A 15,506-nucleotide genomic window follows, 5' to 3' on the forward strand; every position below is an offset into this window, starting at 1 on the left:
AGGGTTCTCACATCAATCCAAAGACCGGTCAGGTACCAATCCTTGGAATTAATGGATTTAAATGGATTATACTTAGTGTCCAAGTCAAAGACGTCCTGGGATTTGAATGAACCTCCTTGAGCCTAGTTTGTGTCCCATGTGAAATTGTTTTAGCTCGTAACACTTGTCACCCAACTGGATATACTACAGATGAAAAAAAATAAAATGAAAAAAAAAAAAATCTGAGCATAACTGAAGTTATAATAATTAAAAAAAAAAAAAAAAAAGAAACTTATAAAATTTTAGGTCGTCCTTGACCACAGTAAACCTTAACAGATAAATGCAAGAGAAAATGAAAAATTAGGATGCAAGTTCAGCGCGCTTTAATAAAATATTTATATAAATTACTCCCAGTATGCAAGTGTTTTATAAACATGTTGAAGTGCTCAATCTTACAAAATAAGTGGCACATTGCTAAAATAATTCATCTTTAAATATAGAAAATATAAAAATTACATGTATCCAATACAAATGTCAAAAAGATCTTCCACAGCATGCAAGGTTTAATAAACACTTCCACAGTATGTGAGAGAGTTATACACCTGCTAATATGTACGGTGACAGAGAGAGAGAGCTCAGCGCGCTGCAACTTCAGAAAATACATGCAAATAGAAAAAGCACCAGCAAAATCAAGAAAACATCTTAATCAGTTTGACAGCAAGTGGTGCAAATGCTCACAACACAACCAAATAAATTTTATTCGCAGTGCGTTTCTTTGTTTGGTTGTGTTGTGAGCATTTGCGTTGTAAAAATTGAGGAAGGTTGTTTTATCTGTTTGCAGCGCGTTGAGCTCTCGGCCACCGTAGAGATTTGCCAAATAACCTTTAAAAAAAAAAAAAAAAAAAAAAAAGTATAAAATACAACCGAGTGCTCAGAAACGGCACAGTATGTGCCAAACGGGTCAGAAAGCTGATAAAGTGCAACGTTTGTGGTTTCGGGTTTGATTGTACAAATAGTGTGAACGTTTCATTAGAAAACTGCACATTCAGTCACACTTCACACACATGAATACAGTAGTTTTTGCCGTTATTATTGTCCCATTGAGCAGCACTGAACGCAGCCGGTAAGTAAGACACGCAGAACTCGATGCGCTCCCGCGGGGATCTGCGCTCAGGGACGCGGATGTTGAACTCAAACACATCGGTTCCAGGTTCCCCATAACTGTGCTCCAGGTAACTACACGCCACGTCCTTGTAACTGCGCCAGGCGTCGAAAGTTATACGGATTTCCACCGCTTTCTCAAAACAAACGTTCTTGACGCGCACGGTGCCAAGGATGGCGCACCTGGTGACATTACAGCTCTCCAACGCCACCATGTGATCCTGAAGCCGACTTCTGAACGCATGGAAGTCTCCACAAGGCTGCTCAAACCCAAGCCTCAACCTCGAAGCATTATTAACGGTCTCTTTAGCGCAGCCCAGCTTCTTCAGTCGCGGGATTTTGTCCTCTTTCTCGGAGAACAGGCGCACCGTGATGAGCGAAAGTCCTTTGGCGTCCGCGAACGCGACGCGTTTTTCCCCGCGGCCGCTTTTGGCTGTGATGAGGCCCGTGGAAGGGGAGTGTCTGTACTCAAACACCGGCTTAAGGGAGATGCAGGGCCGCAGGGATTTGGGGGAAGACACGCCGAGCAGGTGGCTGATGTTCGGCGAACCTCTGCACCTGAAGCCCACGGTCATGTCCACAGACCTCACGGAGACAGGCGGCCCAAACCTCGACATCACACTGGAGGTGCAGAAACACGACAAAATTAGTTTTTTTCCACACTTTTTAATCAATGAATATATGCGTTTTCAAACGTTTGCACTCGCAAACAGTGAGTTCTAGCTGATGAGGAAGTCATTAGAGCTGGGTTTAGTAGAAATATTTACTACAGAAATTCTTATGACTTGTTAATAGCATTTTTATAATCACTTTTAAGGATTTGTTCAGGACTGGAAACCACACTTTTGAAATATTTCCAGATTTTTCGTTACTGTGGAAACCCTGGTCATATTAAGACAGTAAACTTACTTTGCACAAGTCATCTTCAGCTTATAGTGATATTGTCCTTCAGAATCCTTTCTTCCCAAAGCGGTCACACACCTTAAAGTGAGCTGATGCTGTAAAAACAGACATAAGTGGTTTGAATAATTTAACACATTTTTAACATAACTTGAAAAAACATCTTACTGTGCTTTTATTTTGATCATTGGATTAGCCAATGAAATGCTTAAAATATTATCTGTATGTAATAATGAAGGACACAAGTTTGAGATGTCTTGCACTACCTGCTCAGCTGAGCTTCAGGAAGCCTTGTGTGAAATCTTGCATCACTTCATCTTTTATAGTAGATTGAGCCCTCCTCCAAATTCAAGCCAGTGAGCTTTGCAAAGACCGGATAGGACTTAACCAGCTATTTAGGACCGGATCTGTTGGCTAAAGAGTACAGGAGACTAAATCCTAGGACAGATACATTTGGATAGTTGACAAATATCAGGAAACATTCAGGTTGATGAATATCAGGTTAACATTCATAAGAATGTTTAGGGAAAACAGCTATATTGTAGTTCCTGTGTCCTTTATTTTTCTTTAATTTATTCATTTCAGGTAGTCCTAAATAGTCCAGTGTGAATTTAATATAAATTAAATTTACAATTTTTTTAAAGATAAGTGATTGCAATCAATTTTGTTTTTTTGGGCTACATTTAAATAAATTTAGTTGATTAACTTTCAGTGTTTTTTATTTTTTTAAATGTAGCTAAAATAAATTGCTTGCAGCCACTTTTTTTCAGTGTATAAAATAATAGAACAAATGTGACCCTGGAGCACAGAACCAGTCTTAAGTTGCATGGAGTATATTTGTAGCAATAGCCAAAAATACATTATATGCGTCAAAATTATCCATTTTTCTTTTATGCCAAAAATCATTAGGATATTAAGTAGAGATCATGTTCCATGAAGATATTTTGTAAGTTTCCTATTGTAAATATATCAAAACTTAATTTTTGATTAGTAATATGCATTGCAAAGAACTTCATTTGGACAACTTTAAAGGCGATTTTCTCAATATTTAGATTTTTTTGCACCCTCAGATTCCAGAATTTGAAAAAGTTCTCAGACAAATATCGTCCGATCCTAACAAACCATACATCAATGAAAAGCTCATTTATTCAGCTTTCAGATGATCAAGGGTAAAAAATGGACCCTTATGACTGGTTTTGCGGTCCATGGTCACAAATAGTAGTAGCAATCTGGAACATTAATAACAATCATGGATTATTTTATTTTAAAGAATTTTTTTAATGGATGGATTTAGTATTATTACAAAAAAAGGACTTTCTGAATAAAGAGCAATGTAGCGACATGGTTCATTTACTTTACATAATGAGTGGCACTTATGTAATTTTTACTATTTCCGACAAATCTGGATGGACAGTAATGATATTTCTATTTGATGCAATTTATGTAACAGTGAAATTAACATAATTATGCCTTAGGACGTTGAGGAAAAGCATGAAAATTCCTCAAGGCCATCTATCCAAACACCCAATGAGCATGCTTTTGAACCTCATTACGCTTTCATTCTTCATGCTTGAGCTTCTTTTACAACGAGACAGAGCAAGAGAGAAAATGACCATAGCTGCCATATCAGACCTGTAGTTCGGCACGTAGCGCACATAAATGTGGTTTGAACTCTTGCCAATCAGTGTCTCAAAAACAGAAATGGCAAACTGACTCAGTGACAGTTTGTTTAACTAATTCTAGTTAAAAAAATAACTTGGTAATGATGAGCAGTGCAAATGACGGCACTAGATGCATTTTAAATTCAAGTCTATAAACTAGTATGGAATTTTTTAATTTGAAAGAAGTTTAGTTTAAGGCCACAGGGCCACAAGTGCCCATATATATTAAAACCCTATTTAATGTTTATCGGATATATACTAAAAGAAGCTAAATCTGGGCCTAAACATTGCAGTATTTCGCACGGAAGATTCATGGATATAGACGTATAGATAATCTAACTGACATGATCAGTCATGTATTCTTGGCTTAATTCTTTGGGAAAGCATCAAACTAAAAACATTGCAGAGTTAAAATGAGATACAACTCTGGATATGACATTTCTGAGTTGCTGTTTTTTTTAGGATAGAAATGCATAATAATGAATTTGGCATTAATGCACTGCTGTGCAGCTCTTTGAAACGCTGTCTCTGTCATCTGCTTCCTGCTGCGATGACTTCAAGCGGATCTGTGGGTGTCGGAGAAAGACAAAATATCCAAGATCAGTGTTTTCAATTCTTTTTTGTCTCATGCACTCCCCCAAAACATCAGTGAGACTCATGAACCCTGTTATCATCAACCAAACTTGAAACATTGTTCATATTAACTCATAATGGATATAATTTAGCATCATCAGTAACACCATTATAGTACTCATTATGATTCACTTTTGAACTGAAACTGAAGAACAGAATCTCATTTTGTAACTGCATTTAGTTTGGTAGCAAAATCCATGGATGTTTTATATGTCTGTAATGCAAGTTTACAGATGTCTCGTTTGTTTCCTGATTATTGGTCGATGTGTGGACTTCCTGTGCCTCATAACAAAAGACTTCACTATTCATTCCAGTATTTGCACAATGCATTCGCCAATTGCTGGAGTCTGACCTAGTTTGCAAAAACCGATAAACAGTTCTCTATGATTTCTGCCAGAACTGATGATGGACAGTGGGCTTCCTGTCGCTCACGGGGGAAAGGAAGTCACTGTGAAATCGGAAGCAGTGACAGAGGCCAATAAGCTATCGGCGAGTTTACAAAAAACCCACATTACCAAGAATTGTGTTAATTGACGTCAATGAACTCTGGGTGTGACTGTCTGACAAACTGTAAAGTATGACAGGGAATCTTATTAGATTTATTATTAAATGTCCTTTGAAAGGAAAGTTCACCTAAAAATGTACATGTCATGCAAAACCTGTATTAAAGTTTTTTTCTCTCAAGACAATTAAAGTCAATGGGGTTCAGTGTTATCTTGTTCTTGACTCCATTGAGTTTCATTGCATTTAAAAAAATTTCACAGATTTGGAACGACATGTAAATGATGCCAGAATTAAAATGTTTGGGGCTGAAATGACATTTAATAATGAATTGATAAGTATTGCTATTTTTTTTTCAATGTATAGGCAAAAACAGTTGACACATAATATGAAAAATATGGTGTCCACATAAGGAAAAGTTCACCCAAAAAATGAAAATTTGCTGTTAATTTACTCACTCTTATGCCATCCAAGATGTGTGACTTTGTTTCTTCAGTAGAACAGTAAAGAAGATTTTTATCGGAAACCGCAGTCCAATTAATACCTGTGGCTCCTGATGATATGAGGTCTTATGAAGTGAAACGATCAGTCTGTGCAAGAAACTGAATATTTACAACATTATTACCTGTAATCCAGAGCCGGAGGCAAATGGTCCATTTTGGGAATTTTGCACAAGGGCGAAAAAGTTTGGTTGCGTTCCAGTTGGTCTTCCAAATTCGCCATATTGAGCAACCGAAAGCTGCTTGGTTGTGAGCTGTGCTTCATACATCCCTACACTATTGACAAGTAGACCTTTTTTTGCGAAATTGCATTGACTGTAGTTTACTCATTGTGTTATATTATAGTATATGTTACTTTACTTGTAACAACCAATTTCCATTGCATTACAAGTGTTGACTGATTCTGTCAGTTTACACATGCTTCAGTAGTTAGCTGCATGGCCACATTTCCAGAATTCAGAGGTTAATCTTGATGTGAATCGTGAGATTCCCGTCTGTGTATCTGGCTTCAGTGAATCACACATTTCATAATACTGGAACTACAATAAAAATACTTCTAATGCTGGTTCAAGCCTGTAGGCAGAGGTTTCAACATGTGAAGCCACCACATATAACCACAGGTGTGTAATTTACATAAACACCAAGGAATGATCATGTACATAACACAGGAGGAGTGTTAAAAAGGGTCAGCACAGGATATGGAGTGAGATTAGGCAATGTTATCAACAGAGTCAAGTCACAATGTGAACGCAGGGCGTATGTGTGGTTTCATGAGAACTCATGGCACTTGTTGATTTAATTCATAACCACTAAAATCTGGGCATATATAAGAGAATATGGAGCTAATTTTCATAGGAAAAAACACCCGTTTTATTCAGAGGCCCAAACTGCAAAAATATGCAATTTGGTGCAGATATATGACCAAAAAGTCAAATATTTTGATAGCTTTTGTAACAGTGCAAGAGGCTGCTTACACAAAATGCATTAAAAATATCAGCTGCCACTCTACATCTTCCAATAATATGATTTGTATGCTTAGTTTCAATTTTCAATACATTGTCTGTACTTTTAATTATGTGGTCAAACACATCATGCAAGGAAAAACAAGAGATTAACAAATTCTCAGAAGCCTGATGGATCATAGTTAATAGATACATTTTAAGATGATTTTTATGAACATTTTGAAATAAAACAGGATTGAATACAGAATATTCCAGTCATAATACAAGACACACATGGATGACCCGGTTTACTTTCAAGTGTGTTGCTATAAATGTGTTTTTTCAGAAACCTATGAATAAAATTATTTGATGTGGTAACTGACATTATGCCATATATCCTGTTGACAAACTTAAGAGTTTAACATGCAAGACAGATCATTTTAGCAGCTAGATATAATACACTACAAAACATGCAGCAGGCAACACAAAAAACAGAGGACCAATATAGAAACATAAATAATATCATTTTATTCTAACACACCAGCAAAACCCCAATGACCATTTAAACCACATACGTCCAAACCAACAACTTCCCACTTACAGAGAAAACCACAGCTTCCGTTTCAGAGCAAGAGTATCAGGTTCACCTGTTTCTGATCAGACTGCAATAACTGGGCTGTCAATGTGTGATGAAGTTTTGCTGAACATTATCAACAACTGAAAACAATCCCGATAAACGTCCATTCAGACTGTTAGAGCAAGAGTACAATACTGTGTTTGTTACATATCCATTTGTCAGAATACATCAAAGATTGTTTGTTTTCATAGATTAGTACTCAATAATAATAATAGTCCATCCTGCTTTTAAGTGAGAATTAGGCATTTTAAAATATAAATGCTTTTGGATTCAAATATATGGGTGTGCTCCGGGTCCAGACAGGATCTGTAAAGGTGCTGAGAGGCTGACGTCTAGCATGTAAGGGTGGAGTACGCAGACGAGCTGTTCCTCTGTGGCGTCTTCGATCAGTTCCTGAGGCTCTGCAGGTTTAAATGAGTTGCACTGCACCGCTGGCCACTAGAGGCGATATAGTACGGTAACGCATCAGGTGCTGCGAACCTTCGTCCAAGTCCACAACATACTCCCTGAGAGAGACAACAGCAAAGGTGTCCAAATAAATACGGTTTAGGAATATATTTATGCTCATTAAAATGAACAGGAATGCTGCCCCCCTAAAGGACATTGTAAATTTTGATAAAGTGCAAGGCATTTTATTAAGTATTATTCCGTTTAGAGTAGGGCCGCATCTCGTCAGTAAAGCCGGTTCTGTGATTAGTAGTAAATCTCCATTACGTGCCTTCAGATGAAGCAGCATTTCCTACACAGAGCCATAGTTTACTGACAAGATATGCAAAAAAAAAACCCATCGATATTATGAAATCGCGCTGCGATAATAAAGTTGTTTCCATAGCTTCTCAGTGAACTGTGGCTCAGTGTAGTAAATGCTGCTTTATCAGAAAGCACGTGAAAATACCACATTTAATAACATCTTTTTACTCCAAACTCGCTTCATAACGTCAGTCGAGTGTTTGAAATAAATCCTTCTGTGAGATGATATGGCTTCTTAAACAGAATAAGGCACACAACATATTTCATAGTATTCTAAGCAGTGATAGAGGCATTGAATTTAAAGAATATTATAAGGAGAAGAACTCACATAAATCATATAAGTGTCATAGTCGTGTGTTTATTAGTCACGTTGAATCATTGAAAGCAGTTAAATCTTCTGTTTATTCAGCAACCACTATAGGCATTTCCTGGGTTTCTTCTGCGGGGCATATCTGGAATTTCATAGGATGGAGATTTACTACTGATCACAGAACCGTGCTTCACTGACGAGATGCGCGCATGAATATCACAGCTTTTGCCTAATATCGATTGTGATTTATCGTGCAGCCCTAGTTTAGAGTTTGGTTATTGTTTGTTTGTGTTTAATGCCATTCCACCTTCTGTGGCTATTTTCATGGCCAGAAATATTATGGCTGAATTATATCATGATTTTAAAATTTATTTTTGCTAAAAACCCCAAAACTGTATTTGGCTTAACTCTGTTAAAAATATCTCTTCAACTGAATAAAAAATTTTTTAAAAATTCTCAATGAGTTGAAACCAGCACAATCTAATAAAACATGTTTAATGGATTTAGGGACTCGGCAGAGAGAACATGTTGAAGGATCTTCCCCAAGTATTAAAAACTTGTGACACATCCTGGATTGACCAATTCTATAGCGGGTATAAACAATCTGGTAAGAGTTTGGTTATGAAACAACAAACGCTGTTCCAGAAACTAGTGCCCTCTCCTGCCCACAGGCCCCTGCCTCCTGACACCACATCCTAACCAGGCTGTAACCTGATTACTGATCAACCAGTACCGGTTTTGATGGATTCCCAAACTATGTGTGTGACTGCTTTGAGTTGAAATGAAAACGATGGTGTTCTTACCTCTGCTCATCTGTCTCAGGCTCCACCAGGATATTCTCCTGCCTCTCTTTCACTCTCAGGAACACAAACGAGTCCAGACACGGCTCAGGAACTTCACACAATCAAACACATACACCTATTAAACAACAACCACTGCCACCAGATAAAACCATCATAATTACAGCATTACATTTATGTCTAGATTGAAAAATGAACACTGCTGTTCAAATGTTGGGGCTGGTAAGATTCTTTTAGCGTTTTTGAAACTCTCATGCTCACCAAGGCTGTATTTGTACAATTATATATATATATATATATATATATATATATATATATATATATATATATATATATATATATATAAAAACACCATTGTAAAATATTTAAATAATTAAAATTAAAATTAACTGTTTTTATTGTAATATACATTAAAATGTCATTTATTTCTGTGATGTAAAGATTAATTTTTAGCGTCATACTACAGATTACGATATTATTTAAAAATATTAGTGATTTTTTTTCATAATTGTGCATCCCTACTGGGAAACAACTTGCTGACCTTGACTTCTAGTATTTTCTGACTAGTAGATTTTTTAAATATAACTGAAAAACACACTAAATATACATCAAACAAGAGAAAAGTTGGTTAACTGTTTACTATTCTTAAAATATCGGTTTAAAACCATAAGAAATGTTTCTCACCAGCCTTCAGCATGTCAATGTTCTGCAGGTTCGGGGGCATGTGTTTCAGAGCCACGTTTCGGAGGTACACCTCTGTGTTGGCCAGATACCTAACACACAACATATAACATTTGGAGACCACACACAGATGATGACAAACAACACTCAATATTCTGCCCAAAACAGTCATTCTCATAGAAATTAATAGTATGTTCTGAATCTTTACCACACGGTCCTGATACAGACAACAGAATGGATTCAGAATGAACTCACTCTTTAGCGAAGGCAAACTCTTCAGGAGAGAGAAATGAAGGATCTCCATCGGCACGTGACTTTTCTTTCTCCAAAACGTGAGGAAAAAACCTCTCTATCTGCAGATGAGACAACAACCATTAGGGCTGTCAAAATGGCTGAAAAACTAAATTTTGTACTTAAATATCAATATTCAAATTTAAAAGGCATAATTTCAGTTAGGGGCCTCTCAAACGGTCACAAGAGGGCGCATCGAGCAAAATATTACTAATGCACGTTTCTTCAAAGCAATAAAATAACATGACTATCTTTTAAAAAAAAGTGCATAATGTTTAAAAAAACCCATATATAATTAGGTTGCTTAAACAATTAGAAACAAAACAACATGTATGCATGTATAGTTTAATACAAAGGACTGAAAACCAATCACAAAGAGTACTTTTTCATTTAAAAACATGAGATGCAGTGGGATGAGGAAAACCGCCATAAAGTCTCGAGACGTGTTTTTTAAAAGTTGAACTTATATACATTTTTCATGGCTTTCTAAACATGCTGCTCTCTTGTGTGGGACGCGAGTGCAACGGTGATTGATGTCGCTCAAGAAAATGCGATAAATATGCATTGTGTGAATGGCTTGGTTTCAGTTGTGACGTAAACATAATCTCTGCATTGATGTTCTCTTTTTCCGCAATATTTAGAATGAACAACGTAGCAGCGCCGGGTTCAATTGGAAAAGCTATGAAAAACATTAAAATGCCACGACACTTACATCGTCATCGCATCTTGTGCACCACTGATAAGGCTGCCTGACGCACACATAAAATTCGAATGCAACGTTTTTGTATTCGAATGTGGGTTTTTATTTTAAATTCGACAAATATTTTAAATTCTAATTTTTTTTTGACAGCCCTAACAACCATATGTGACCCTGGACCACAAAACCAGTCATAAGGGTCCATTTTTTGAAATTGAGATTGACAATATTTGGCCGAGATACAACTATTTACAAAACTGGAATCTAAGTGTGCAAAAAAAATCTAAATATTGAGAAAATCACCTTTAAAGTTGTTAAAATGAAGTTCTTAGCAATGCATATTACTAATCAAAAAGAAAGTTTTGATATTTATGGTAGGAAATGATCTCTACTTAATATCCTTATGATTTTTGGCATAAAAGAAAAATGGATAATTTTGACCCATACAATGCATTTTTGGCTATTGCTACAAATATACCCGTGCTACTTAAGACTGGTTTTGTGCTCCAGGGTCACATGTACAAGTACCAGATAACATACCTACAGTGAAATTTACCATTGCTTCCAGGGGCGTAGATTACGCGGGGGACGTGTCCCCCCCCACTTTTTATAAAAAGTAAAGTCGTCCCCCGCACTTTTTCATTGGACAGTTGTGTTCTCGACATGTTGAGGTTTTAATGGAGCAATGTATATAAATGCAGAATAATTTAAAATTCAAAGAGACAGGATAATTTATACATGACGTTTACGTTTCCATGGAAATCAGTCACTCAGTTTGTGACGACACGACATGCCCAGGCTCGCGCCCGCGGTCCCGCGCTGTATCCATCATTCATTAGAGGTCGAGATGAGTTCAAAGCGGCAAGAAACTCTTCACTCCTTTTTTACGAAGAAGTCAAGCAGCGTAAGTTGGCATGTGGTATCCGAAAAGTGTTGCACAATGTTGAGTGACTCTGCCTATTGCTCTTGCTGAATAATTACCCAGTTTTGATGTTCATTATATGGAGGGGAAAAAAGCTGCCTGGACAAACATGCACTTATTTATTTTCAGTGTATTTTTCCGTAACTCTTTTGTAACGTCTTTTATTTTAACACGTATGTATGTTATCAGAACCCTTCAAATAAGAATAAAGATAATGTTGAACTGAGATTTTACAGCGTTTGCAGCATTGTGACATGTTTAACTCTGCCAAATCTACATGCTGTATTTCAATCAAGTATGCAAGCACTGATCTGATACAGGACCGATCTTCATTTAGGGGTGCTCTGTCATTATTGCACTAATTTGACGTTTTTATGTGCTGTCAAGAATGAACAAGAAACAGTCAGCCTAGGTTTGTCAGGACAAAATCAGGACGACAAACAAGAAAAACACACTTCACAGGTGAGAAGAACTGATAGAGTGGCTTTTAACACCTGGCTGTTTTTACATTGTATAAAATCTATTAATACACAATCGTTTGTAGGATTATATATGGACCAATCATAGAAAATAATTAGTCAAATATAGAAAAATAAATAACATTAGTATGATGAACAACTTCTCAGCTATCATTTTTAACTACAGTAGGTGATTATTAGCTTGCATATTGGTTGTTTATTAGTACTTAAGCACATATTAATTCTGTATTTTTCATGATCATATTCTGCATCCCATAATCCTAAACTTAACAACTACAACGACTACCTTACAAGCTATTAATAAGCAGTAAATGAAGAGTTTGAGGCAAAAGTCACAGTTAATAGTGAATATGTGTTTATCATTCTAAAGTGTTAAAAAATAATTTAGGATAAAAATGATTGGTTATTGTCCAGCAGTGTACTTAATGTGTTATTTTCTTCTGTATGTCACTATTCCCTGTATGTACATGTTTCAAACACTACTTTATTTGCTATAGACAGAGGGAGTGAATGAGGCAGAAAGTTTCAGTGAGGCTTCAGAGGTAAAGATTATTTATAGCATTGTCTATGATAAGATATTTCTTTTAACTAGACTAATCAGACTAATGTATAATAGAACAGAACAGAATAAAGGAGTATGTGAATGTGCAAGTATCCATTACTGTGTGCCATGTACTCTCCATACAACACACACAAAATACAATCTGAAATATATAAACAATAGTACCCTTATAAGAACATCTTTGTAACTTATACTCAAAAAGGTGCACATTAGTACCTTAGAATACCAATATGTACCATAATGACTTTTGTACCGTTTGACTTATATTTCACTGCTGGTTATACTCTGTATAATAGTGTATGTGACAAATAAAAATCTTGAATCTAATGTACCACTATGAAACTTTTTGGGGTAAATAAGGTACAAAGATGTCCTTTTAAGGGTACTGTCCCAGTGACAAGCTGTTGTATTTCTTTCTTTCTTTTTCTTTTTTCTCTCTTTCTTTCCTTCTGTTTTATAATCATATATAATAATATAATCATAAAGCATATTAAGCAAAAAGGTATGATTAAAAATAAAACCTGTCAATTAGACAAGGGTTAACTGAAAAAAAAAGAACAGGTATATCACTAGACATTCCGTCCCCCCCACTTTTGAAATGATGGCTACGCCCCTGATTGCTTCACTTCAAAGCATACAGGATGCTAAAGATAATTTCTAGAGCAAAAAAACATCTTAAAACCATCTGTAAGGACAGCTAGATATTTGACAGGGTCTAGTCTCATGTAATTCATGATCTACCATAACGGAGTCTGTGAGAAAGACACATATCCGTAAAGTTACTCCTGTCTGTGTAATATGTGAAGTGTAAGTCAAATGATATTGTAGTCGTGTTCAGGATACCTTCTGAAGTCTTGAGCGCAGGTAGCTGCTCAGAACAAAGCGGATGCGATCGATCTCCATGCGATGCACACTGGCCTTCACATCACCTTTCCTCACCCGCTGCAGATTTTCCTCCTGCGTACACAAATATAAATTACTAACTGATAAGAAATTTAAATATATATATAAAGAATTATTTATTTTATGTAAGTGGCTATGGAAATATTCGGGGGGGGCTCTAATAAAAGTTATTTAAGTTACTTGTTTTAAAGTAATTTTGTGATTATTTTAGCATTATTGTGCATACACATTTAAAATTCTTGTAAAATTATTAATGAACCAAACAGTTTTATGTTTTTCACGTTATTTGTTTTAACAAAAAAAAAAAAAAAAAAAAAAAAAAAAAAAAAAAAATCGCTAAAAAATAGTCACTAAAAGGTTATAACTGAAAAAAAAAAAGATTAAACAATGAAACCACATAAAATAATTGGCTTTCCAGTTATAACCCTAATCGATAACCTTGATATTGAAAATAAAGTCCATTTTATTTGTCAGCTACCTAAATATAACATGCAATGTTTGACCATTGTAAAAGCACTAAACACAGATCCATACCATGTGTGTGATCTGCTCCATCACACACTCCACCAACTCCGACTTATTCTCCAACAGTTCTGGAGAAAACTTCTCATTCAGCCAAGCCTGAAACACAGGAGACTGACTCACACCGTTCCTGAAAGCATGCGTCTGCTCTCTTATTATAGACTGTATCTAATGCATGCATTTATTTCTCAAATGCATTATTCCCATAATGTGTAGCACTTTTTAAATACTAATTTCATACTAATATAATTAGTATCAATATGATGCTAATACATAATATGTATCAAAAGTTTAAGCATAAAAATATAAATTTGATTGTATTTCTGTTTCTTATTGAAACATTTTGATGTTCTTAATTTACTTTTAAATGCTTGAAATTGGTTTTGTAGACAAAAAACGACTTCTACACACTTTTTACAAAAATGTGTCTACATATGAATTTCTTCAGCTCTTTTAAACGTATTCATCAGAGTCTTTACAAAGTTTCCACAAAATATTCAGCAGCAGAACCTGTTTTTTTTTTTTTTTTTTTTACATTTATAACAATTATTCACAATTATTAAGCACCAATAATAAATGAGCAGCAAATCAGCATATTAGAATGATTTCTTTAGGATCCTGTGACACTGAAGACTGGAGTAAATAATGTTGCTGAAAATAAATAACATTACATTAGAATTCTTTAAAATAACCTTTTTTTCTGATCAAATAAATGCAGCATTGGTGAGCATAAACTTTTGGACTGAATGCAGTGACCAAAAAAAAAAAAAAGTTAAGTATAACGAGTTTCTGTGCGTTTTCTCATAGTTTTGATAACTTCACTACTCCTATAAATATTATGTACAGATGTGTCCCAACTTTTACGTTACTGTATACTTTGACTTAGAAGTTTCTGCGCTTTTATGAAAACTCATTTCACTGTCAGTATGCAGTGTTATTGTTGGTAGGAGCACAGGTTAGATGTCTGACCTCCTCCAGTTTGTTGATGAGCTCCGCTGGGGTCATCACCTCCTCCTCCTGGACCTCCTCTCCTCCGCTCAGATCACCGGCGTCTGCCATTCTCACACGCCGGAGACACTTCAGCACGAGGGAATCAGGGGACCCGTTCGACTACTGTCTACAACACTCCTTAAAACCAAAACTGCAGAGCAAACTTCACAAGAAACGCGAGATTAAATCCCAAACTCAGCGCTGTTTACATTCTCCCGCGCGGAACATTCGGATGAAGAATTTCGCGGCAAAAAATAACAACGTGTTCTCAAGCCGGTCAAAGTCGCGCGAGTCTGCGCAGTGCGCACCAATATAAAGATGTGCATACTATCCACCCTATCTGCCCTAAATAGTATTGAAAATTACTACTAATTTAGGATGAATAGTGTGCTCACTGGGACGCAGGCAGGGTGTTTTAATAAAGATAAGAGGATAAGCTTACATCCAATCTTATGGAAATTGTAACTTTTATGATTCTATGACTGTATGATTTATTTATTTAATATTATTAGTATTATTCTAGGCTAGTTATTTAATTACTTTTTAATTGTTACTCTATCCCCCACATGTTCTTGTTCTAATGTTTATGTGAATCTTTCTGATATTGTTAATAAAAAAATAATTAAAAAGAACAATAAAAAGAAGAGAAGCTTTTTTAAAAAGTTGATATAGTTAATATTAATATA

The 15,506-nt window shown here is 35.8% G+C and overlaps 2 protein-coding genes across 2 annotated transcripts; both read right to left on the minus strand.

Moving 5' to 3' along the window:
• Positions 1-347: 347 nt before the first annotated feature.
• Positions 348-2,333, minus strand: ppp1r3c2b (protein phosphatase 1 regulatory subunit 3C2, duplicate b). The gene is made up of 3 exons (XM_079382974.1): positions 2,307-2,333; positions 2,050-2,138; positions 348-1,761 (listed from the first exon to the last, which is right to left on the minus strand). The coding sequence occupies exons 2-3, from the start codon at positions 2,061-2,063 to the stop codon at positions 1,029-1,031; spliced, it is 747 nt and encodes a 248-aa protein (XP_079239100.1). The 5' UTR covers positions 2,064-2,138; positions 2,307-2,333; the 3' UTR covers positions 348-1,028.
• Positions 2,334-6,185: 3,852 nt separating this feature from the next.
• gins4 (GINS complex subunit 4 (Sld5 homolog)) lies at positions 6,186-15,368 on the minus strand. The gene is made up of 7 exons (XM_079382344.1): positions 14,800-15,368; positions 13,843-13,929; positions 13,249-13,362; positions 9,710-9,807; positions 9,458-9,546; positions 8,777-8,867; positions 6,186-7,419 (listed from the first exon to the last, which is right to left on the minus strand). Exons 1-7 carry the CDS (start codon positions 14,887-14,889, stop codon positions 7,323-7,325), a joined length of 666 nt encoding a protein of 221 aa, XP_079238470.1. The 5' UTR covers positions 14,890-15,368; the 3' UTR covers positions 6,186-7,322.
• Between the last annotated feature and the right edge of the window lie 138 nt (positions 15,369-15,506).

This window comes from Barbus barbus, assembly GCF_936440315.1.
Source record: "Barbus barbus genome assembly, chromosome: 28".
Lineage (NCBI taxonomy): Eukaryota > Metazoa > Chordata > Actinopteri > Cypriniformes > Cyprinidae > Barbus > Barbus barbus.

Coding starts and splice junctions, on each gene's coding strand:
- gins4 (XM_079382344.1), bottom strand. CDS start 14,889: ATGGCAGACGCCGGTGATCTGAGCGGAGGAGAGGAGGTCCAGGAGGAG. Junction 8,868..9,457: donor CATTGACATGCTGAAGGCTG/GTGAGAAACATT, acceptor GATTGTGTGAAG/TTCCTGAGCCGTGTCTGGAC. Junction 7,420..8,776: donor CCTGAGACAGATGAGCAGAG/GTAAGAACACCA, acceptor TGTCTCTCTCAG/GGAGTATGTTGTGGACTTGG.